Genomic DNA, 24,845 nt, shown 5'->3' with positions numbered 1-24,845 from the left:
TGTCTTCTTCTTCTCTTATTGCTCTTGTTCCTATTCTGTTGAGCTGTTTTCTTTCATTCCTCTATGTTCTCCTTCTGCTTCTTTGGAGGTAGCGATCAGATCCAATTCAAATATGAGATATATTCATCCTATTGGTCTCTGAGATTCATCCAATTTTGGATCTCCATCCTTTTTCTTTCAAAGAAATAAAACAAAGTTTGTGATTCAAATTCTCTAAGTTTCATGATTCTCGAGCTTAGCCTTTTCTCGTTTTCAGGCGAGTTCTTGTTTGTTCTCCCATTTGCCTTTGCGGTAATGCACTGGACTTTTGCTATGAAATTCTGAAATTTTGTTTGGATTCACTTCACAAACCATTGGGAATGGGAAATTAGGAATGCCATTTTTTGTGAGCTTCTGCCTTCTCGGGTGAATGCACCTGTCGAAGATCTTGTTTTCTATCGAGAAATAGATTTATACTTTGTGGTAAATAAGCTCGAATTATATTAAGGTGTAAAGAAAAGAAAGGTTCCTGAGTGGCTTTCAAGCTTTTTCTTTCTCTAGCCGAATCAAGCAAGAGAGGTTTACGTTAGCAAATCTCATGATAGATTAGAGAAGATCATTTCCTTACTGAGATTGCTCTATTTTCGCTGATTATTCAGTTGAAAGGGGTGCTCACCGGAAGCCTTCCACCAATTCGTCGCATGAAACCGAGGAGAAAACAACAAAGCCCACCGCCCGACACCAAGTACAGGGTTGTCGTCCTCATAGACAATGAGCCAACATTCATCACAAAGCTCGTCTCTTCAACCAACATTAGTAGCAGTGATGAATAGGTTTAATAGTTACTTTTGCTCCATCACTGGGAATCCGTGAGGCAAAAGAAAGAGATCTAGAGCTTTTAATTAATTCGAGGACATTTTAATAACCCAAAGAAAAACAACCTAGTTTGTTTGTCCTGACTCTTGAACCAAGCACTGTACAATCCCAATCCTAAATCTCCTCCTCTATAAGAATGAGACATCGTGAAACTCATTTGCCTATACCTTTGCAAAGCTACACACATACACAGAGAGAGAAGAAAAATACAGAGAGAGATGGAGATGGGACTTGCAAGTGCAACTCCGCCTGCATTGGCTGCCACCGGAATGTAAGAGTGTTGAAGTAAACAGGTGAGTAATAGACAAAGAGCAACAAAGCAATAGAGATGAGGAAGCAAGAGAAATCGACGATGAAGATCATGAGAACAGCACACACGTGCTGTCCATTAGACAAACAGTCTTAAATTCTTTATCCTCCCGTTGGCCATGGTGGTGGCCAGCGGCAAGCCCTTTGGATTCTGTTTCATTTTATTGAAAAAGAAGATGATGAACATTGTATTTTATTTTTAAAGATAATTTTGATATTTTTAAAAGTCTTAAATCGCACATATGTCACATGATATATATAGCTGACAGTCCATTAAACAGTAGGTATTAAATTGTCTCAAAATAAAAGTTTGAGTACTAAATTATGTACCTATCCGAAATTTTCCCTTATTATTTTTTCATTTCCTTCTTTGCCGTTTCCGTCTGCATGCACATGTTCGTCATTTCGTTCCAAGAGAAAATTTAAAAGCAAACAGATTCAGTTGCTGACGTGGCACAAACCGGGAGAAATGGAATTGAAAATAAAAAACAGTTAAAATATGGGGGAACGCGAGGGAGAGAGGTGCACGTTAACTCGTTAAGGCGCGAGTTAGTCCTCATGAGCCTTTGATTCTCTTCATTTTTCGAACTGGAGACTCTCTTGTTCCTCGCATAAATCCAAATACCCTGCAGAGTTGCAACATTGTGAAGCGAAGCTGTTAGTCATTTAATCTGTCTGATTGGAGTTAAATGACCTCAGATTCGTCAAAAATGGCCGACTATGGCGGATGTTTTAATGGTTTTTGCAATGAAGGTATATATCTTCCTCATTGCGATGATTTTAAGTTTGCCTAGGTTTCAGATGGTCTTTTGAGGTTTAAACTTAGACAATTGAAGGGAATCGAGCAGTTCTTTTGACAGGAGGCATGAAGCATTAGGGTTTTGTTGAAGGGATTCAAGCTGTTTCAGAGCTAAGAAGTTGTACATTTATACATGGTTTATGAAATATGAGGCACGGTTGACAGGGTATGTTGGAATAGTCCTCTTTCCATTCCATTTCGCAATGTGAAATAATGCTTGGGGTTAGAATGCCAGCATTTGTGTTTTGAATCATGTCATAAGTTTTACTTATCTTTTGGCCCTCGTTCAAATTTATTGCTGTTGATGTGAGAGCGGAGTTCCAGTGATTAGCGTTGTCCTATTGTATTCCTCTATCATTGAGGTTCGCAGCAAAATTAATGAGCGGGAGTTTGGTTTAGACTTCGCATTCATGGAATAAATGAAGATCTCGGTTTTGTATCTTCTGGCATAGAAGTTTCCCCAAGGCTTTTTTTATGGGGCAGATTTGCACATTGTTTTTCTGTTACCTTACACATTGTTCTTCAAATGGGCTTTATTCTGCACGGGGACAGTTCCTGAGCTCGCAACGTGAATGGCGGATTTACAGAGGGGTACCATTGTCGATAGGGATGTGGAGCAGGTAATGGGTTTTCTTAACTTTTCATTCATCTATTCTTCAAACCATGGAATTTAGGATTTTATGAAATTAATTTTTTTATCAAGCTTAACGGTGGTAATCATTATATTTTTAAAGAAAACAATAGTACAATTGATTGCCCAATCGATCAAGACTGGAGAAAATGTTAATGAGTTCTCATACCAGTTAATGGACTGCATTACTTCACTCGTGGATTTTAAGTTAAAAAGTTATTTTATATCGGTTGGATTCTTGCCTTTTATTATGTAATTGAAAAGCACAAATAAAAGCACTAGAGCTTTGTGTTGGACTAGTAGCTTGAACTTATGATCACGTTGGTTCTTTTGGATTGGATATTTGTGGTCCAGTGACATGAAAAGTTCATCCTAGGTATATGTTATCAGAAAATTTAAGAGGAGGAAAGGAGCCATGCCTGTGTCCAAAACTTCAATTTTAAGTAGAGAATCTGACACTGAGTTGCGTGCCTTGCTACCCTTTTGTACCTTGAACATCTGATGCTGGAAAGAATCATACTTAGATTATGTACTATTCAAGACTTGGACCACTTGGCTATATCTGTTTCAGAAGTTCCAAATCAGTACATTAAATTTAAGGAGGATTCTTCTATATCTTCCTCTTTACCACTGAAAGGAAATTCAAACAAAGGAACTCTGGCACTTATCCCACATTCAGTATAACTTGTACTCAGGCTTAAGCATGCACGTCGATTTTTTTTTTTTAAGTTTTTTGCTTCTTATCCATAGGGTAGAGAGCGGAGTCCTCTAGAAATTCTGATTTAGGATGATTAAAAAAGAAAGTGTGATTCTTGCAATATAAAGGTCATAAAAAAGTTTAAGCAGAAACTGCAGAAAATTGATTCCGGGTAGGAATTTCTATTTTCTAATAGGTATACTTCAGGTGTCTCACAATAAAACTGTAGTGTACTGTTAATAGATGGATGAAGTTTGACTAATGTCCAAGACACCATAAAACATGGGGAAGAGATTCACCCCATCCAAAAAAACTATAATTGCCACTTACAAATGACTAATCAACTTTCTTCAATTATCAAAAAAAAAAAAAAGAAAAAGACTAATCAACTAAAACTAGTCAATATAGGCAAAGAGGGGGTGGTAACAAGAGAGAAAAACTCTTGCAAACCTTTTGAAACTCCTTAAAGGGATGTTTATTTCTTGGTGCTCAGAATACCCAGAAAACTGTACAGACAAATGATGATTGATGACCAAAAAATGCACCAAAAATATCTCAATTAGAAAAGCCTCAAGTCAACTTATGAATATTGATTTTTTTTGAAAAGCCTCAAGTAGAGTTGTGGATCAATTTTTCCTTTTAAATTTCTTAAGAGAAAATTAAAAAGAGCCCTCCCTTTTTATTTGATTGTTAAAAAGAGCCCTCATTACATTGAAGCTTAATAACCTTGTTCTATCAAGTGGTATAGTCTACTCCATCACTTGCAAAACTCAACTGAAAAGGTGTGATTTCATCAGAGCAGTCTAATCATTAGATAAAAGAACACCCTTGATATGCTTTCTTTATGCCAAGTTGTACTGCTTTTTTGAGCTTAAAAGCAAGATCTCCTGTGTTGACTCCCCTAACTCCCAACACTTCTTTATTATTAAAGTAATAGTAGCTCTGCAATAACCTTTTGGGGGTACATACAGAAAAAGTGTATGGAACATGAAATTGGTTATTTGAGTACTCCCACATGCGTCAACCCAAAATTTATAAGAGTGATTTTTTGCTTGGTACAAACTCACCACATCCTCCCCACCAAGGTTTTTAAAACCGGACTGGACAGGGAGCCATTATGGGGACTGGTTACCGGGTTGAATGGTCTGACTGTCTGGTTCGAATGGAACCCGTTTTGACTTAAAAAAAAAAAAAAAGGCCAAAAGCCATTGTTCGGGTTGACAGTTCGACGGTTTGACCACATGCATCAACCCAAAACTTATAAGAGTGATTTTTTGCTCGGTACAAACTCACCACATCCTCCCCACCAATGTTTTTACAGCCGAACCAGACAAGGAACCATTCTGGGGACTGGTTCCCGGGTCGAACGGTCCGACTGTTTGTTTTGAATGAACAGCCCGTTCTGACTTAAAAAATAAAAAAAATAAAAAAGGCCAAAAACCGTTGTTTGGGTGGATGGTTTGACAGTTTGACAGCCTGGGTCAGTGGGTCACTAACCAAATCAATGGTTTTTGGCCAAAAAGCAGTTTTAGGGTGAAATGGAACTGGTTACCTGACCGGTTCCCGGTTTTTCTGGTCCAACCATCCGGTCCGATCCGGATTTGAAAACCATGCTCCCCACAGTTTCTTTAATTTATAGCAGGTACATATGATACTCAACAAGGACAAGTTTGGACAAGGTATTGGACATAAAATTTAAGCTAGCAATTTTTTTCTTTTTTTGAGAAGAGGTAAAGTCTGGTTTTCATTAAGAGAAATAAAATACCCTACACAAATAGAAGCTGTAACAGGGAGAATCATATAAAAAACTAAGCCACTATCCCATCAGTAATTACAAAAAGATTTTCATAATCCAAAAGGGAACTAAAATCTGAACTGTTTAAGTTAAATTGTGCTGATGACCAAGAAAACAGCTTGCCCACAATTTTTTGCCACACATCCTCCACTTGGCTACTACCTTTGTTCTGAAAGATTCTAGAGTTTCTCTCCTGCCATATAGACCACCACACTACTCCAGGTAATTTGCCAAATAACATTTCCTCTTTTGTTCAGACCTTATATATGCCACCCTTTCAAGAAGCTCTCCACTGATGCAGGCAACAACCCTTGAAGGCAAATAAACTATGCACTTTCACCCAGATGCTATAAGAGAATTTACAATGTACTAACAGGTGATCAACAGTCTCATCCGCCCTGTTACAGAGAATACATTCTCAAGAATCGATTCCCACAACTCTATTCAAGAGACTATCCTTAGTCAAGATCTTATTAAAATAGGTAGACCAGATGAAAAAAGCAACTTTCGAGGGAATGTGATTGCACCAGATTAGGCTCATAGGAAACTCTTGATCTTCTTCCCTGGTCAGCTTGTTATAAAAGGAACTTACAGAAAACTTCTTATCCTTCCCACCCAACCACACTCTTCTGTTATCTCTGTTAGGGTCAATATAAATACTATCAAGGTTTTGCAACAAACGAGCAAAAGTTCAATCTCCTAGTCATTTAAAGCTCTTCTGAAAAGGGAATTTCAAACACAATTTCCACTATAGAACTGCAAATAATCTGTTATTTTTGCTTCCTTGTCCATTGCTACTGCAAATAACTCGGGGAAATTGTCTTTCAAAAGACTACCTCCACACCAGCAATCCTTCCAGAACCTGACCTTGGTTCCTTTTTGTAAAGAGACTGGGCTGAATGGGCCCTAGTATCATTGTAATATCTTTTCTTTTGTTGTTGGCTAATGGGCCTGTTATTTCTTTTTGTTTAATCTCTTTATGTTACTGCCTAGCTGGCCGCCCACTTAAGGGCATACTTGTCATTACTCTAATTTTAATTCTTAATAGAAAAAGGGTTAGAGGAGAAAGGAGAGAAGATTCAATTTCTTCTTCTTCTTCCTTCTCTTTTCGCCATCTTCTTCTCTTGTATTGCTGCTTTTACTTCTCTTCTTCTTTTCTTCTAATCTTCAAATTTACACCTAATATTTGAGGACTGATTTGCATCTTGGTATCAGAGCAGGTCTATTTCTTCCTTTTTCCTTTTCTTCTTTTCCCATACACCCTTAGGTTAAGAGAGTGTATGGAGAGATAGGTTCTCTATAGTACAGAGGATCTTTGGCCTAGTTGGTAGAGGGTTTGGAGAGTTTAAATCTAACTGGATATTGCCAAGAAGCAGTGCTGTTCTGTTGCTGCCCGAAACCCTAGCCGATTAGAGATTTTCGAAGGTACAGGTAAAGGTGAAGCTTGGGTGTGGCGCTCTGTGCTTGGGAGGTGTCTTGTGACTCCTAAAGGAGGGCGGTTCAGGTTTGGAAGAGATTGGGAAGGTCTAGTAGGAGCGGCTGCATCTTCTCTCTTTCTCCCCAACAGTTGGACGGAGTAAAACCCTAGTTTTCAAGCATCTGGGTTCTGGTTTGACTTCAAGTAAGTTTATACAGACAAAAATTCTGGTTCTTTGATTTTCGTTTGATTAATGGAGCCATATGGAAGTGAGTTCAAGCAAGTGCCGGTTTCAGGCCTTTGCTCGGTAGATTCTGTTTTGACTGGTGTAACCACAATCAAGCTAGATGGGACAAATTATCTTGCTTGGGCACAGTCTATAAGAATTTATGTCTGTAGTAGAGGAAAACTCGTGTATCTCACGGGTAGTAAAGTGAAACCCGAAGAGACAGACCCTGAATTTGAAAAATGGATGCAAGAGAACTATACTGTCATAGGATGGTTGGTCAATTCTATGCAACCTCATATAAGTTAGCACTATCTCTGGATGTCTTCGATTAAGGAGATATGGGACAGTGTTACTGAGACCTATTCACAGAAATTGAATGTAGCCAGAGTATATAAGTTGAAAAGTGATGTGAAAAACCTAAGACAGGGGGAGAAGAGTGTAGCAATCTATTACACTATACTAAAATCCCTATGGCAAGAAATTGATGTTATGGAAACGGTTGTATGGGAGAGTAAGAATGATGCTAAAATGTATAGGAAGTTGGTGGAGAGAAATAGGGTGTTTGAATTTCTCACTGGACTCAACTTTGAGTTTGACATCATTAGGCAAAATATCCTGGCCAAAGATGTTACTCTTTCACAGGCATATGCTATGATAAGTAGTGAGGAGAGTAGGCGACAGGTTCAGTTGCAGGGTCCACCTATAGAACACTTTGCACATGCTGGAATAAAGCCAAAGGGTCCTACTGAGAAAAAAGAGCAAATATGTGAATATTGCAAGAAACCAAGGCATACAAAGGACACTTGCTGGAAGCTTCATCCTGAGCTTCTCCCTGATAGGTTTAAGAATAACAACAACTCTAAGAAGGGCAGTCAGGTAGGAAAGCCTAGGACAACTAATGTTGCTACAGTACCTGAAGGAGGAAATAAGGAGAGTGAAGAGAAATCAACCATTGAGCAGTTGGCAGCAATGAAGGTGGATTTTGAAAAGTATGGGAGGCTCCTAAATCACTTGGAAGCTACGGTTTCTTCATATCACCCTTCCAACAACACATCATTTTCATTAGCATTTGCTCACTCAGGTATTCGTGCTTCTACAAATCATGCTTCAGTTTCAGGTAATCATAAAATCCCTTGGATTATTGATTCCGGTACATCAGACCATATGACCAGCCTGTCTAATCTCTTCTGCTCATACCACCTTCTCTCTGGCAAAGAGAAAATATCCCTTGCTGATGGATCTCTTGCTCCCATCTCTGGTAAAGGAGATATAAAGACCTCTAACACCCTTTATTTATCCTCTGTCCTTCATGTCCCTAAACTTAACACAAACCTTTTATCTTTTAGTAGCTTAACTAAATCCATGAATTGCAGCATAACCTTCTTTCCCACTCATTGTGTTTTTCGAGACCTGCAATCTTAGAGGATGATTGGGAGTGGCCATGAGGCGAACGGATTATACTTGCTGGACACACTGGATCGAGCTTTGGGACCACCTCATGGGTTAGTTTTGTCAAAGTCTGTTAACAAAATTTTGTTATGTCACTTTTGATTTGGTCATTTGTCATTTTTTGCCTTGAGTATTTGTTTCTAGATATGTTTAAGGGAGTGTCTTTATCGAGTTTTCATTGTGAGTCGTGTGAACTGGCAAAGCATTGTAGACATTCCTATTCAGTAAGCAATAAAAGATCTCTTTCTCCTTTCCATATTGTTCACTCTGACGTGTGGGGGCCATATCATTTGCCAACTATGGGGGGTTACAGGTACTTTATCCTTTTTATTGATGACTATTCGCGTTACACTTGGATTTATTTCATGAAATCCAGGGATGAAGTACCAGCTATTGTGCAAAAATTTCATGAACTCATCCTCACCCAGTTTAACACTCGTATCAAAATATTCTGTTCTGATAATGCTAAGGAGTATTTTGAGAGAACCCTCTCCACCTATCTTGAAACTTTTGGGGTTATTCATCAAAGTTCTTGTTCCTACACTCCACAACAAAACGGGGTGGCAGAAAGGAAGAACAAACATGTGGTTGAAGTTGCCAGATCCCTCTTGTTTGCATCCCATGTTCCTATAAAATTTTGGGGAGATGCTGTTCTTACTGCTACTTTTTTGATCAACCGTAGGCCCTCCCGGGTCCTTGACTTTAAAACCCCCTTTAGCCTTCTCTTCCCGGATGAGGATATCTTTTCTCTTCCTCTCCGTGTTTTTGGGCGCACTTGCTATGTGCATATTCACAGTCATCAAAGGCACAAGTTTGAACCTAAGGCTCATAAATGTGTTTTTCTGGGATATGCTTCCACACAGAAGGGATATTGCTGCTTTGATCCAGTTCGTGGCACCCGTTTTGCATCTCGGGATGTCACCTTTGCTGAGTTGACTCATTTCTTTAGTATTCCTCCTGAGGGGGAGAAATCTGAAGAGCCCTTTGCTATGTCTCCAGCTGTTCCTCTTCCCATTCCTCTTGAGTCCTATCATGAGGTGTCCACTTCTACCACCGGACCTACCTCCGATATTCCTATTCCTCTTCCTCCACCTCATTCTCCTATAATTCCTCCTCCTCCTGTTCTCCAAAGGTGGTACCAAAGGCAGAGATTCATACATGGGTAGGTTGTTTCCACTCCTTCAGAAGAGTCTCTTGCTCCTCCCATCATTCCTGAGGTAACAGGTCAACCTTCTTCTGACCCATCTACAGCTTTCCCAGACCTTGACCTTCCTATTGCTCTCCGCAAGGGCAAGCGGAAGTGTACAGCCCATTGTATCTCCAAACACCTGTCTTACAACCTTTTCTCTCATTCCTATTACTCTTTTCTTGCATATGTTTCTTCCCATGTGATACCCAGGTCCGTACCGGAAGCCTTATCTCAACCTGAATGGAGGGATGTTATGATGGCTGAACTGGATGCTTTGCATAAGAACCATACCTGGGATATTGTTGACTTGCCTGAAGGGAAGGAACAAGTGGGTTGTAAATGGGTGTTTACCATTAAATATCACTCTGATGGCTCTATTGAGAGGTTTATGGCTAGGCTGGTTGCTAGGGGCTACACTCAAAGGTATGGCATTGACTATCTTGAGACATTTGCTCCGGTCGCTAAGATGACCTCAGTCAGGGTTTTGTTATCTCTAGCCGCTACTTTTGACTAGCCTCTACACCAGTTTGATGTTAAAAATGCCTTCTTGAATGGCGACCTGCATGAAGAGGTCTATATGTCTTTGCCTCCAGGGGTTTATGGGAAGGAAATGCAAGGCAAGGTGTGTAAACTGCAGAAATCTATTTATGGTCTCAAACAGTCTCATCGGACTTGGTTTGAGAGGTTTAGGGCTGCTCTTGTATCCTTTGGCTACACACAAACTCAATCTGATCATACCCTGTTTTTGAAGAGAAATGGCTCTTTGGTGACCTTCTTGATAGTTTATGTTGATGATATTGTGGTCATGGGTAATGACACTCAAGAGGTTTCTCAACTCTAAATTTGAGATCAAGGATTTGGGAGATCTTCGGTATTTTTTGGGCATTGAAGTTGCTAGAACTAAGGATGGTATCTTCATTTCTCAGCGTAAATATGTCCTTGACCTCCTTGCTGAGACTGGTAAACTTGGAGCTAAAATAGTCTCCATTCCTATTGATCCTAATCATAAGCTTTCTGCTACAGATGGTGAGTTTTTATCTGATAAGGGGGTGTTTCAGAGACTGCTTGGGAAGTTGTTATATATTTGCATGACTCGGCCAGATATTTCCTATGTAGTAAGTGTTATTAGTCAATTTATGCACTCTCCCAGAGATACTCATTTAGCTGCTGCAAAAAGGGTTCTGTGTTATTTGAAAGGTACTCCAGGGAAAGGTATTCTGTTTGCTAAACATGGACACATGAAGCTGGAAGCTTTCTCTGATGCTGATTGGGTAGGATGTATTGATGATAGGAGATCCACCTCAGGTTATTGTGCTCTGGTCGCTGGGAACATTGTGTCATGGAGGAGTAAGAAACAGTCTGTAGTTGCTAGATCCTCAACTGAAGCAGAATACAGGGCAATGGCACATGGTGTGTCAGAGTTGTGGCTACAATCCCTTCTAGAAGAATTGGGGGTTGACTACGAGAAGCCAATGATGCTCTACTGTGACAACCAAGTAGCTATCAACATTGCACATGATTCTGTTCAACATGATAGAACTAAACACATTGAGGTTGATAGACATTTTATAAGGGAAAGAGTTTCCTCAAGAGAAGTTTGTTTGCCATTCATCACATCAGACAAGCAATTGGCTGATATTTTGACCAAGGGAGTTCCAAGAGGGAAAATGACACACTATATAAGCAAGTTGGGCATGATTGATATCTATGCTCAGCTTGAGGGGGAGTGTAAAGAGACTGGGCTGAATGGGCCCTAGTATCTTCTCTTGTAATATCTTTTCTTTTATTGTTGACTAATGGGCCTGCTATTTCTTTTTGTTTAATCTCTTTATGTTACTGCCTAGCTGGCCGCCCACTTAAGGGCATACTTGTCATTACTCTAACTTTAATTCTTAATAAAAAAAGGGTTAGAGGAGAAAGGAGAGAAGATTCGATTTCTTCTTCTTCTTCATTCTCTTTTTGCCATCTTCTTCTCTCGTATTGCTGCTCTTACTTCTCTTCTTCTTTTCTTCTAATCTTCAAATTTACACCTAATATTTGAGGACTGATTTGCATCTCTTTTTCCACTTCAAAACTGATTTCCTTGCTGAAATGACTATATCTTTTCTCTATCCCTTTTCATACCAAGCAACCATTATGGCTGACTTGCTTCACCTGGCTCCCAACCCCCACTTCTTAGACTACATTTTGCTTTAATCACTCTCTTCCACAGGCTATTCTCTTGCTGACCAAATCTCCAAAACCATTTGCTGAGAAGGGCAATATTCATATCTTTCAATTTTCTGATTCCCGAACCTCCATTTTTCTTGTTCTTGCAGACCCTTCCCCAGCTTACTAGATGAATCTTCTTATTTTCCTTCCAGCCTTTCCATAAGAACTCCTGTGAAGAAACTCCCTGATGTACCATTTTATTGTAGTCCTTATTGTATTGTTTCTTTTATTTATTATTATTTTCACTTCAGCCCTGTAGGGGCCTCTCTATAAATTCTCTAAATTTTGTTGCCCTACAAGGGCCTCGATGTAATATCTTTAATTTCATTTTCTATATAAAGGACCCTTGGGGTAGGGTCGAATCATTCATTCTTCATCCCTAGAATTCTGTATTCTGCTTTGGGTCTGTTGACATGGTATCAAAGCAGGCTACTTTATAATCTCTGCTCTTTCCTTGCTCATTCATAGGGCATATTAGGGGTTCTTGCTCTCAGGGTGTTTTGACTGGTGTTAGGGCTGTTCTCTTCAATCCTAACCCTAGTTCCTCTTGGAAGCTTCTGTCTGGGAGGATTTCTGACTGGTTGTGTCACCCAGATCCTTCTTTTTCACTAAGAAAATCAATGGGAACTGACAAGTCTTGGAGGAGTTCTGGTCTTTTCTCCTGGGCGGCAGCAGATTTTTTTTCTTCCTCCTTCTGTGTATTGATTTCTCCAGGGCAGCAGCAGCTTTGCTCCTTATGGTTCAGTTCTGAACTGCCACAGATTAGGGAATCTCAATAGTCAGGCTTCTTCCTCCCTCAACAACAGCAGTTTTGAACTTATTTTCTTTGGTTTTCTCATGCTTCAGACTGGCGAATTTCAACAGACATCAGGTCCTCTCTTCTAGCTGATCTGGAAAACTTCTCATTTCAGGTTGGTGCATCTCACTATTGTCATAGTCGATTGTTATCAGTCCTTGGAACCCTAGTTTTGTGTTGCCCTAATTCTGTGATGCTTATTAGAGGGTTTTGATTCTCCTATAAAGTTCCTTGCTGAAGTTGCCTTGGATTTGTCTGCATTTCATGCTTCAACCGTGATTTTATTTTATTTTTTGAAGAATACTGTGTTCGACTGAAATAAGTTGCTACATTGTTCATTGCTGATTTGAGTGCATTTCCAACATCAGTGCTGCTATTCTGGGTTGTTTTTTACTATGATGGCTGGAAAGATTAACTTTCTTCTTGTAAAATTTGATGGAACTAACTACAGTATGTGGAAGTTCTATTTCGATTTCTATGTTGAGGGAAAGGGCCTTGAAGGTTACTTGAATGGGACTGTATGTAAACCTGATGAGGCTGAGGCTGAGGCTGAGGCTGAAGCTAATAGTAAAGCCTATACACAATGGAAGCTAGACAACAGAAAGTTAGTCTCCTGGATTTTGAGCTCTACTATGCCTCACATGTTCCCATGAGAAGACTGAGGACTACCTATGAGATGTATGCCTATTTGAAAAAGGTTTATCATCAGTCCGACATGTCACGGCAATACCGGATTGAATTTGAAATCTTTGCCTATTGCCAGGGGGACAAAAAGATACAAGAATACTATTCAGGCTTTATTGATCTCTGGGATAAATATGAACTAGTTCATACTGAACCTTCTGATCCTGTGGAATGTGTCAAGTATTTGTAGAAACATTTTGAAAATTGGAAAGTTAACCAGTTTCTCATGAGACTGAGACCTGAGTATGAAATAATTAGGTCAAATATTTTGAGTAGAGGAACTCTTCCAGACTTAGACTCTGTGATGGAATAGTTGTTGAGGGAAGAAACCAAACTCCTAACTACTACAAACATAGAAGGGAAACATTCCGATTCAGGGATTGATATTGTTTCTTTTTTTTTTGCACGAGGGAATAAGAAATCTGGTGGAAAAGACCCTTCTAAAACTCAATGCTATGAATGTAAAGGATATGGATATATAGCCTCTCATTGAAAAAGAAGAATGTCTGCACATATTGCAAACAACATGGACATATCATACCAGATTGCCCAATTCGTCTACCTAAGGGACCCGTGAAAAAGAATCAGCCACAAACTTATTAGGCGTTTGAGGAACGAGTGTCCGATACCCCTATTGCCAAGGGAGAATCCTTTGCTTCCATGAATAAGGAAGAGATTCAACAACTGGTATCCTCTGCCATTTCATATGCCTTTTCTGCTATCGGCCTATCTGGTGAGTTTTCCGGTTATTGCTCTTCTCCTGTTTGGATAATTGATTCCGGTGCTACAAATCATATGGCTGGGGCCTATCTTGAACCCTCAAACAAACTGTCTGAGACCAACCATAGACATATTGTCACTACTAGTGGTGAGAAACTTGACATCATTGGGAGTAATGACTTATGTATCAAACTTTCCCCCTCAAATTCCTTGTCCCTTGCTAAAACTTTCCTTGTTCCTAAGCTTACTGCCAATCTTATTTTAGTTGGTCAACTAGTTGATGAAGGTCACATTGTAACCTTTTCCTTTGATGGTTGTTTGATTTAGGATTGGTGCACTGGGAAGGTGAAAGGGAAGGGGCGTAGGATGGGCCGCTTGTTTGCATTGGAGTTTGAGAAATCTTAATCAACATCATCCTTTGCTTATTTGAGCTCTTCTACATTGAGTCCTGTTTTGAGTCAGAGAAACTATGTCTAGGATTTGTGGCATAAACGCTTGGGCCACCCAAATTCTGAAAAACTTACATACTTATTCGAGTCTGGTTTTATTAAAACTAAAACTCCTTCTATGAAATCTGTTAGTGTACGGGTATTTCTATCTTTATACTTATGTTGAGGTTGCTGATCTGTAATATTATATTAGAACTAGTGTCCCTCAAATAAGGGCACATGTGTCTTTTCCATTATACTAATAATATAAAAACATGTCTGGCCAAATGGGAGAGACACTTTTCCCTAATTCGAACCAGACTTTTCTTCTCTCCTTTTCTCCTACTTTCTCTCTCCCTTTCTTCCTTCTTTCTTCCTCTTTCTTCTTGGCTGTTATCAGACTAACAAAACTCAAAGGCAGGCCGAATTATAACATGGTATCAGAGCACGACTAAGCAACTCGGATCTGCCCAGATTTCTATTCTCTGCGCACTCAATCTAGGGTTTTCCCTTGATTTCTCTGCCATCGATTGGAGATAAGGGAAAGGGCTGAAAATGAGTGGTCGCCCTCTTCCCTTGGAGGTTTCTATGCCTCCAGTTGTGTCTTTTGTGGTCGGTTGCTGTGGTTTCTAAGAAGCCCTCCCCTAATCGATGAAGAGAAGAGGGCTGATTCGTGTGGTGCAGTGGGTGTCTTGTGTGGACTGATTTTCTTCTCATGTGGTTTGTCTTTCAAGTGATGAGGTAAGAGATTTCTATGCATATTTTCTGTTATGAATCAAATAGGAAGTATGTTTCAGATCGTATGATGGGATTTCAGACTGTAGTGTGCTAGGGTTTATGCTGTTTTTTTGTGTGATTCGAAGGAGGAGTGGTGCTCATATAGTGGTGAGATTTCAGGTAGTCGTAGGGTAGGGTTTGTGGTGTAAAGAGTGCAACCTTCAGCAATATTAAGTGCTGAAACCAGTGTGATCAAGCAGTGTGCAGTGTGCCGAATTCAGTGATAACAGAATTCAACAATGGGAGATAACAGTGATAGCAAATCTAATGTGATGATACCTACTGACTACCTGAATGTTCAAATGACCTCCATTAAACTGAATGGAGAAAATTATGTACATTGGGCGAAATCTGTAGAAGTTTTTCTAAAGGCAAAGAAGAAGGTGAAACACATAAGGGAGGAGAAACCCTCCACTGATTCTCATGAGTATGAAGACTGGGAACAAGAGGATGCACAGATTATCACGTGGTTATGGAATAGTATGGAACCCAAGATTAGTGTAAATTTCATGTTTCTTGACACTGCCAAAGATGTGTGGGACCATGCTAAGAAGTTGTATTCTGGTCAAGACACTACAACCAGAGTATATCAGTTGTATCAGGAATACTTTAATCTGCAACAGGGCAATCAGAGTCTTGAGGAGTACTATGCTAGTATGAGAAACATCCGTAATGAGTTGAATGTTTATCACCCCCTCACTTCTGATGTCAAAATTCAGCAACAACAGAGAGAACAACTTGACGTGACTCGATTTTTGGTGGGGCTGAAATCTGAGTATGAACCAGTACGGGCTCAGATACTAGGAGGGTCAGCTCTCCATTCTTTAGAAGAGGTGTTTGCTCGACTTCGAGGAGCTCAGTCTGGCCGTGGTGGTAGTAGTGGTCCGGTATAGGGTTGGAGTGGTGGTGGTGGACCTACATATAATCGTGGTGGTGGTCGTACTGGAGGTAGAGATTCAGGGGGAGCCCGTGGTAGAGGACGTGGCTCGGGTCCAAGGAGGTGTACTCATTATGGTATGGATGGACATACCATTAATTATTGCTATGACTTGCATGGTCCACCCTCAACCTGGGCCAATCATGCCATGACTAGTGACACCAGTTCCAGTTTTAGACAGGAGAATCGTTCAGCTGATCAGATGCCTCCTACATCCACAGATGGTCTCGGGAAGGAGATGGTGAGTGTTCCCCATGATGAGTATGAGAGGTTTGTTCAATCCACATCTCAGCAGAACACGGCTACTTTCGCACACTCAGGTATGGCTTGTTTGGCATTCACACCCAATCCCTGGATTATTGACTTTGGAGCCTCCGATCACATGACTGGAATTCCAGGTGTGTTTTCTTCCCTCTCTCATTGCTCAACATCACAATCTGTTACCCTTGCTAATGGTTCAACATCCTCCATTTGTGAGGTTGGTAATGTTAACCTGGACCCTGTATTCCTCAGTTTTGTATGTCCCTAAATTTCCGTTTAACCTTATGTCTGTTAGTAAGCTGACCAAGTCACTTAATTGTTCCATTACCTTTTACCCTTCTATGTGTGTTTTTCAGGATCTCAAGACGAGGATGAAGATTGGTGGAGGGCATGAAGCTGGTGGATTGTATTATCTTGACGGTGGTAGAAGAACATCAACAACTCTCCAGTCATCTCTCTCTCCTCTCCAGTGGCACTATCGATTTGGTCATCCTTTGCTGAAAGTTTTGAAATATTTGGTTCCTTCGTTGAGTCAACTTTTTGTTTTAGATTGTGAGTCGTGTCAGTTTGGGAAACACCATCGTGTTCCCTTTAGTTCTAGGGTTGATAACCGTGTGTCGAGTCCTTTTTCTTTGATTCACTCGGATGTTTGGGGTCCTTATAAAGTGATGTCATACAATGGATATAGATATTGTCATTTTTGTTGATGATTTTTCAAGGATGACGTGGCTCTATTTAATGAAAGAAAGAAGTGAATTGTTTACCATCTTCCAGAAATTTTATGCTGAGATTCGCAATCAATTTGGTGTTCACTTTAAAATTTTTTCGTTCTGATAATGGCCGTGAATATTTATCTTCATCATTTCAAGAATACTTGGACCAACATGGCATTATACATCAGACCTCATGTACCTACACCCCACAACAAAATGGAGTGGCTGAGAGAAAGAATCGTCATCTCTTGGAAACAGCACGATCCCTCATGCATCACATGAATGTTTCCAAACTCTTTTGGAGTGATGTGGTGCTTCTTGCTTCTTGATTAATCGGATGCCCACGTCTATACCTTGTTTCCCACCTTGTCTCTGTTTCCTCTTTCTCCTCGGGTATTTGGGTGTGTCTGCTTCGTCCATAATCTGGGCCCCGGGAACGACATGTTAGATGCACGATCCCTTAAGTGCATCTTCCTTGGCTATTCTCGGACCCAGAAAGGGTATAAGTGTTACCATCCTAGTTCTCGACGTTCCTTTGTGTGTGCTGATGTTACTTTCTTTGAGTCTACCCCGTTTTTCTTGGGGTCCGGTGATGTTTCTTCCTCTTCATCACCTCCCCCTCTTCCACTTCCAGTTGCCGATTTTTTTCCCCTTGTTCCAGCCGTGACCAAGTCCTTGCCTCCAGTGCCACCACCTGTTGAATGCCCACCTATCCGTCAAGTGTATACACATCGCCCACGTGTACCGGTTGCTACTCCTCCGACTCCATCACCATCGACAGATCCGGCAGTTGTCTCCACACCAGCCCCGAACCTAGTATCTGATCTTGATCTTCCCATTGCCTTGCGGAAAGGTAAATGCACTTGCACCCTTCATCCTATTTCTAATCATGTTTCACTCACTCACCTTTCCGCCTCCCATCGCCAGTTTATCTCTTTGTTATCCTCAGTTGTTGTCCCTAAGGATGTCCAGGAAGCCCTTGCCTCTCCTGGGTGGTGCCGTGCAATGGAAGAAGAGCTCTCAACTCTACTTCATAATCATATTTGGGACCTCACCGCTCTTCCTCCTGGGAGGCAGGCTATCGGTTGTAAGTAGGTTTATACTGTTAAGTATTTGCCTGATGGTAGTGCTAAGCGTCTGAAAGCTAGATTGGTTGCAAAAGGGTACTCCCAAACCTATGGTATTGACTACACAGAGACCTTCTCCCCAATTGCTAAGATAGGGTCGGTTTGTGTTGTGATCTCTCTTGCAGCTATGCTTGATTGGCCCCTATATCAGCTTGATATCAAGAATGCCTTTTTGCATGGTGATTTGCTCGAGGAGGTCTACATGGAGCAACCACCAGGGTTTGTTGCTCAGGGGGAGGATGGTAAGGTATGCAGACTAAAGAAGGCTATATATGGGCTTAAACAGTCTCCTCGAGCATGGTTTGGTAGGTTCAGTGAGGTGGTAAAGAAGTTTGGTATGAAACAGTGCCAAGTTGATCATTCCGTCTTCAATCATGACTCTCCGACAGGAAAAATACTATTGGTGGTGTATGTAGATGATATTGTTATTACCGGGAATGATAAAATGGGCATTGACAGGTTGAAGACTTTTCTACAGGAACTTTTTCAAACAAAGGACCTTAGTAAATTGAAGTATTTCTTGGGGATAGAAGTAGCAAGATCTAAGTATGGTATTAATTTGTGTGAGAGGAAGTATGTGCTTGATTTGCTGGAAGAAACAAGTTTGTTAGGTGCTAAACCAACTGAAACACCTATGGAAACAAATATTAGGCTAAGCAGTGATATGGGTGAAGTGTTTGAAGACCCTAGTAGATACTGACGACTTGTAGGTAAACTGAACTACCTAACCATTACTCGGCCAGATATTTCATTTGCGGTTAGTGTGGTAAGTCAGTTCATGCAGAAACCTCTGGTTCCTCATTGGAATGCGGTTCTAGGAATTGTGAGGTATTTAAAAGGGGCCCCTGGTCGTGGTTTGATATACAAAAGTGGTGGAAAACTTTAAATAGAAGGGTATACTGATGTTGATTGGGCTGGTTCTATGTCTGATAGGCGGTCTACCACAGGTTATTGCACTTTTCTGGGGGGTAATCTGGTGACATGGAAAAGTAAGAAGTAGATAGTCGTGGCAAGGAGCAGTGCAGAGGCAGAATATAGAGCTATGGCACATACTGCTTGTGAATAAGTGTGGCTAAGGAACCTTCTACAGGAGATATGATACAACATTAATACTCCAATGAAGCTCTATTGTGACAATCAGGCTGCAGTTCATATTTCTTCTAATCCAATGTTTCATGAAATAACCAAGCACATAGAGGTTGACTGTCACTTTGTGAGAGAGAATGTGCTGAACGGAGTGATAGACACTGCATACGTTAATACAGGAAACCAGTGGGTAGACTTATTTGCAAAAGGGTTGAGTCGGGGAAGAGTGGAATACATATGTAACAAGCTGGGATTATATGATATATACTCACCAGCTTGAGGGGGAGTGTTAGTGTAGGGGTATTTCTGTCTTTATACTTATGTTGAGGTTGCTGATTTGTAATATTATATTAGAACTAGTGTCCCTCACTTAAATAAGGGCACATGTGTCTTTTCCATTATATTAATAATAAAAAAACATGTCTGGCCGAATGGGAGAGACTTTTCCCTAATTCGAACCAGACTTTTCTTCTCTCCTTTTCTCCTACATTCTCTCTCCCTTTCTTCTTTCTTCCTCTTTCTTCTTGGCTTTTATCAGACTAACAGAACTCAAGGGCAGGCCGAATTATAACAAAATCCTTTGATACATCTTGTGTTTCTTGTTGTTTGAGTAAGAGTCATATTTTACCGTTCACTCACCGAGCTGAACATGCTACTTCGCCTTTTGAAATTATTCATAGTGATGTTTGGACTTCATCTATTGTTTATAAGATGGGATACAAGTATTTTGTGCTATTCATTGATGACTGTACTGTGTACACTTGGATCTATTTTCTCAAACACAAATAAGAAGTTTTTCCAACCTTTCGGTTGTTTCATTACATGGTTCAAGTTTGATTCCAAGCGAATGTGCAAATTTTACGCTCAGACTCAAGGGGAGAATACAGTGATAGATAATTTTTGGCTTACCTGAAACATCATGGCATACAATTTCAATGATGCTGCCCAGACACTCCTCAGCAAAATGGTGTGGCCGAAAGAAAGAATGGTCACATTCTCAGTGTTGTAAGGACTCTTCTACAAGAATCACATGCGCCCCCCACATTCTGGGTTGAGGCGCTAGCACTGCAATATATCTGATCAATTGTATCCCATCTTTTGTGCTTTCTAACATATCTCTTCGTCAAAAGATGTTTGGATCCCCCCGGATCTTTCCCATCTTCATGTCTTTGGGTGTCTATGCTTTGTTCATCTTCCTCCTCGTGAACGTTCAAAGTTTTCAGCTCAATTTGTCATGTGCGCTTTTGTAGGATATAACCCTAACCACAAGGGATTCCTTTGTTACGATCCCTCATCACGTTGTATTCATATTTCTCGAAATGTGATTTCTCTTGAACATATCTCATTTTTTTCAGGAATTGCCAAGTTATCCGCACCCTCAGTTTCAGTTTTGCATGATTTTGAACCACATGATACTCCATTGTCCACTACTGAGAAGGATCTTCTTGTCTTCTCTCGCAAGCGGGTTCATGGTCTAGCTCCTACGCCTACGACTGCAAGTGATGCCCCGGTCTCAGATTCCTTAATTATTCCTCTTGTACCTTTACGTCATTCTACTCATATCTCTAGACCACCTGATTGGTATGGTTTTTCTTCAAACCATAGCTCCTTCTCTGCTGTTTTGACCTCTACAGATATTCCCCGTTCTTACCAATAGGCTAGTAGCAATCCTCAATGACAAGAAGCCATGGATACAGAAATTCAAGCTTTGCATGAGAGTGACCTGGGACCTTGTCCTAGCACCTTCAGATGGCTCTATTATTGGGAGCAAATGGGTCTATTTCATCAAGTTGAAATCTTATGGGTCTCTGGACCGTTACAAAGCTAGGCTTGTGGCACAGGGATACACACAGGAGTATGGCATTGACTATGAAGAGACTTTTGCTCTAGTAGCCAAGATTACTATAGTCTGTGTACTTTTAGCCCTCTTTGTTGCTCACTCTTGGAGTATCTTTCAATTGGTTGTGAAAAATGCCTTTTTACATGGGCATCTAAAGGAAACAGTATATATGAAACCTCCTCTGGGGTACTGTAGTGAACCCTCCCTCATCTGTCGGCTAAATAAGTCCCTCTATGGGCTCAAGCAAGCCCCTCGAGCTTGGTTTGAAAAATTTAGAGATGTTGTCGTGCAAGTCGGATATAGCCAAAGTGCATCAGACTACTCTCTCTTTGTCCGAAAAAGACCCCAGGGCCTTACCATCCTCTTACTATATGTGAATGGCATATTGTTGACTGGAGATGATATAGAAGGAATTTAGGACCTCAAGTCTCTTCTCCACAGTTCCTTTCACATGAAAGATCTCAGCCCTCTTAACTATTTCTTAGGACTTGAAGTTGAACGAAACTCCCAGGGTTATTTTGTTTGCCAACACAAGTATGCCTTTGATCTTGTTAAGTTGGCCAACCTCACTGATGATAAATGAGTTGATACTCCCTTGGAGCTGAATACCAAATTATCCAAATCAGAAGGCGCTCTGCTTCCTAATGCTTCCCTCTATCGGCAACTTGTAGGGTCTCTCATCTATCTGACCATGACTCGTCTTGACATCTCACATGCTGTTCAAGTTGTTAGTTAGTTTGTCTCTGCACCTTGTCAACCTCATTTGACTGCAGTGCATTGAATCATCCACTATATTTGAGGCTCCTTATCACAGGATCTTTTCTTCTCTTCATCTTCTTCTCTCCAGTTGAAGGCCTATGTTGATGCAGATTGGGCTGGATACCTCAACACACGTCGCTCCACTACCGGGTGGTGTGTCTTCATGGGTGACTCTCTAATATCATGGAAATGCAAGAAACAACAGATTGTTTCCAAGTCCTCTACGGAAGCAGAGTACATGGCAATGTCATCTATTTGTAGTGAAGTTGTTTGGTTTCAATCTTTATTTCAGGAGTTGGGCCATTCCTCTCCTACGCCCATTCCTCTGTATGCGGACAACACTAGTGCTATTAAGATTGCCTCTAATCCTGTCTTTCATGAAAGGACTAAGCATATTGAGGTGGACTGCCACTTTATCCATGACCTGTTTCTTGCAAACTCTATTTCTCTCCCTCATGTTGCCTCTGATATGCAAGTTGCTGACATCTTCACAAAGGCCATGACAAGATCCAGACACTTATTTCTAGTAAGAAACTGATGCTCATACCTCTTTATTAGTTTGAGGGGGAGTGTGAAGAAACTCCCTGATTTACCATTTTATTGTAGTCCTTATTGTATTGTTTTCTTTTATTTATTATTATTTTAAGTTCATCCCTGCAAGGGCCTCTCTGTAAATTCTCTAAATTCTGTTGCCCTACAAGGGCCTCTCTGTAATATCTTTAATTTCATTTTCTATATAAAGGACCCTTGGGGTAGGGTCGAATCATCCATTCTTCATCCCCAGAATTCTGTATTCTGCTCTGGGTCTGTTGACAACTCCCTCATTTTCTTTTCAATTAGGTCTCTGATACAATGCAGCACCAATGTACAGGTACAGGTAGGTACCTGGTTATCACAGGTGGAAGCAATCCAAACTTTGGTTAAGTCAGTGCTTTTCTCCTACTCCTTAGTATGTTTTAACTGTAAGCTTCAAAGATGACCTATGAACAGCCATTTCCTTTTTTCTTTGAATGCTAAAGAGACCATTATCCAATGTTGGTCCCAGTTATATGGGGCCTTGGGAAGGGCAGACTGGATATGGACCTAACCTTTGGCTTTTTCTTTTCTTTCTTTTTTTTTGGTACACAAAGTGGCTGCTCTCAGACTTGAACACATGTTCTCAGGCTTGTCGGCCCAAGATTTTTACCATTTCACCAAGCATTGGCCCCTTTATGTATGCTAAAGTGTTAGTAGGAAGTATTGATGCAATGATTATGATGTGGAGAGCTATGCTATCTATTTCTTTCATGTTGTGCTGCATTATCATTGGTTAGGCATCTATTTGGGATGATACAATTCCCAACCCAAATTGAAAATTAACAATAGCAGCTGAGTAATGTTAAATTAATGGAGTCAAGCCACACAAGAGGATACTTCTTGATGTGGGGAAGATGACTAAATGATGGTAACTTTTGGTATCATACATTAGCTGCCTGCTATGTTAAAGAAAGCATTTTTGGTTTTGCAATCCCTTAGATTTCTCATAGATCTCTAAGAAGGTGCATGGTTCCCAAACAACATGAATAAACTAAAGGTTCTTGGTATTGCAAGTTAACCTTCATAGTAACTTAGAATAGGATTTATATGTGGTTTCTTAATTGCCTTAAATACAACCTTGGGCAAGAGTAAGATACAATTTTGGTAGACATTAGTGACCTATAACCAACTTCTCTCCCCCTTCCCTGTAGTGGTTGTCTAAGCCTTTATAAATGTTGCTAGATATGGTTGTATCAGCCTACCTAGTTAGTTATCACTTGGAACCTTAGTGTGAAAGTGTAAGAGTTTTTTCCTCTTCTTTTTTTCTTGATAAGTAAATTATGAACGTGTCAATATATTGAAGTTACAGAATGGGGCTAAAAATTCCCATAAAAGAGCTTCTGATGCAACTCTTATCTCATCTATTTATGGATGCTTTCTCTACCTCCGAACAGATTAAAAATGGTTATTGGGCCCAATTGGTTCTTTTTCATGAAATCCTTTTTTAAAACCATCTAATTTCATGCTCCTGAGCACTTTCTTGCATAAGGGACGGAATCCCTTTGCTTTCCTTAGGATCAAGACCTATAGGTGAGAATAGAAAAATGGGGAAGTAAATACTTGTGAGTTGCAATATGCTTTGAAGCCCAAAGCCCTGGCCTGAGCCTGAAGCCCATCTAGAAAATTGAGAAAAATAATTTTTTTCTTTTTTTCCTCAATAAAAAACTAATTTATTTATATTAAAAAACTTCAAAACCCAGCAATAATGAAAAATCTCACTACAGCTTGAAAAAAGAGAAGAGAAACAAAGAAAATATATATATATATATATATATATATTGTAGAGTAACAGAAAAAAATAGGGAAGAAAGAGAGAGAGAGAGAGAGAGAGAGAGAGAGGGAAGAGAAGAGAAAAGAGGAAGAAGTAGAAGTGAAGACTGCTTCGAACTAGAGAGAAAAATCAATTCTCTAGTTGGTCTGATATAATTTATAGGTTTCTAATTAAAACAGAAAGACAGTTATGCCCCTAATTAAGTGTGGGACACAACACTTACATTACACCACACTCTTAACATAAAGTAAAATGACCAAGCCCAAGCCCAAGGGCCATGGGCCTAAACTCATGTTCAAGCTCGACTTTGAACACATCGGGCCAGGCTAGCCGGTTGGGCTACCCGACCCATGAACAGGTCTACTTACAACATAGGGTGAAACTGAACTTTGGTGGTATCTCTGTAGGTAACCCTGGTCCCTTTGGTGTTATGGGTGTTTCTAGAGATGACTCACTAAGAGCAGAAGTGATGACTCTACTTCAAGGTCTGAGATTGGCTAAGTAGTTGGGATTTCAACATTTAAAAGTGGGGGGGGGGACTCAAAATTGGTAATAGGTTGGATGCAAATGAATAGCTTGGTAACTTGGTTCTTTAGACAACCTGTTAGGGAAAGTATGAATTTAACAAGGGAGATTGATGTTCAGTTTAGATGGACTAGAAGATCCTTAAATGGTATGGCTGGCACTTAAGCAAAGCAAGGAGTTAATAGGGGGACTTTGTTTAGGAATGTTTGTAAGACTGATATGATTTGAGGGTTCACCTCCTCTTTTGATCTTTTTAAGACTGGG

General features: G+C 40.3%; 1 protein-coding gene across 6 annotated transcripts in view; it reads left to right on the top strand.

The window, feature by feature from the left end:
• The first annotated feature begins 1,468 nt into the window (after positions 1-1,468).
• The window catches only part of LOC104602902 (PH, RCC1 and FYVE domains-containing protein 1-like), an 81,074-nt gene continuing 57,697 nt past the window's right edge, over positions 1,469-24,845 (top strand). For 2 of the 6 annotated variants that reach the window (XR_016084365.1, XM_088901819.1), the window contains exon 1: positions 1,477-2,583. Coding sequence is in view for 5 of the 6 variants with exons in the window: in XM_088901819.1 (XP_088757945.1) it covers positions 2,536-2,583 (48 nt within the window). In the remaining variant the exon portion in view is untranslated. Of the gene's footprint in view, positions 2,584-24,845 lie in introns of all 6 variants that reach the window. The other 4 variants (XM_088901820.1, XM_088901823.1, XM_088901821.1 and 1 more) reach the window with 4 other exon arrangements.

Source organism: Nelumbo nucifera, chromosome 3 (genome assembly GCF_055504915.1).
Source record: "Nelumbo nucifera cultivar China Antique chromosome 3, China Antique-T2T, whole genome shotgun sequence".
Classification (NCBI taxonomy): Eukaryota; Viridiplantae; Streptophyta; class Magnoliopsida; order Proteales; family Nelumbonaceae; genus Nelumbo; species Nelumbo nucifera.
The sequence above is the reverse complement of the archived record's forward strand: the minus strand, read 5'-3'. Positions and strand labels throughout refer to the sequence as shown.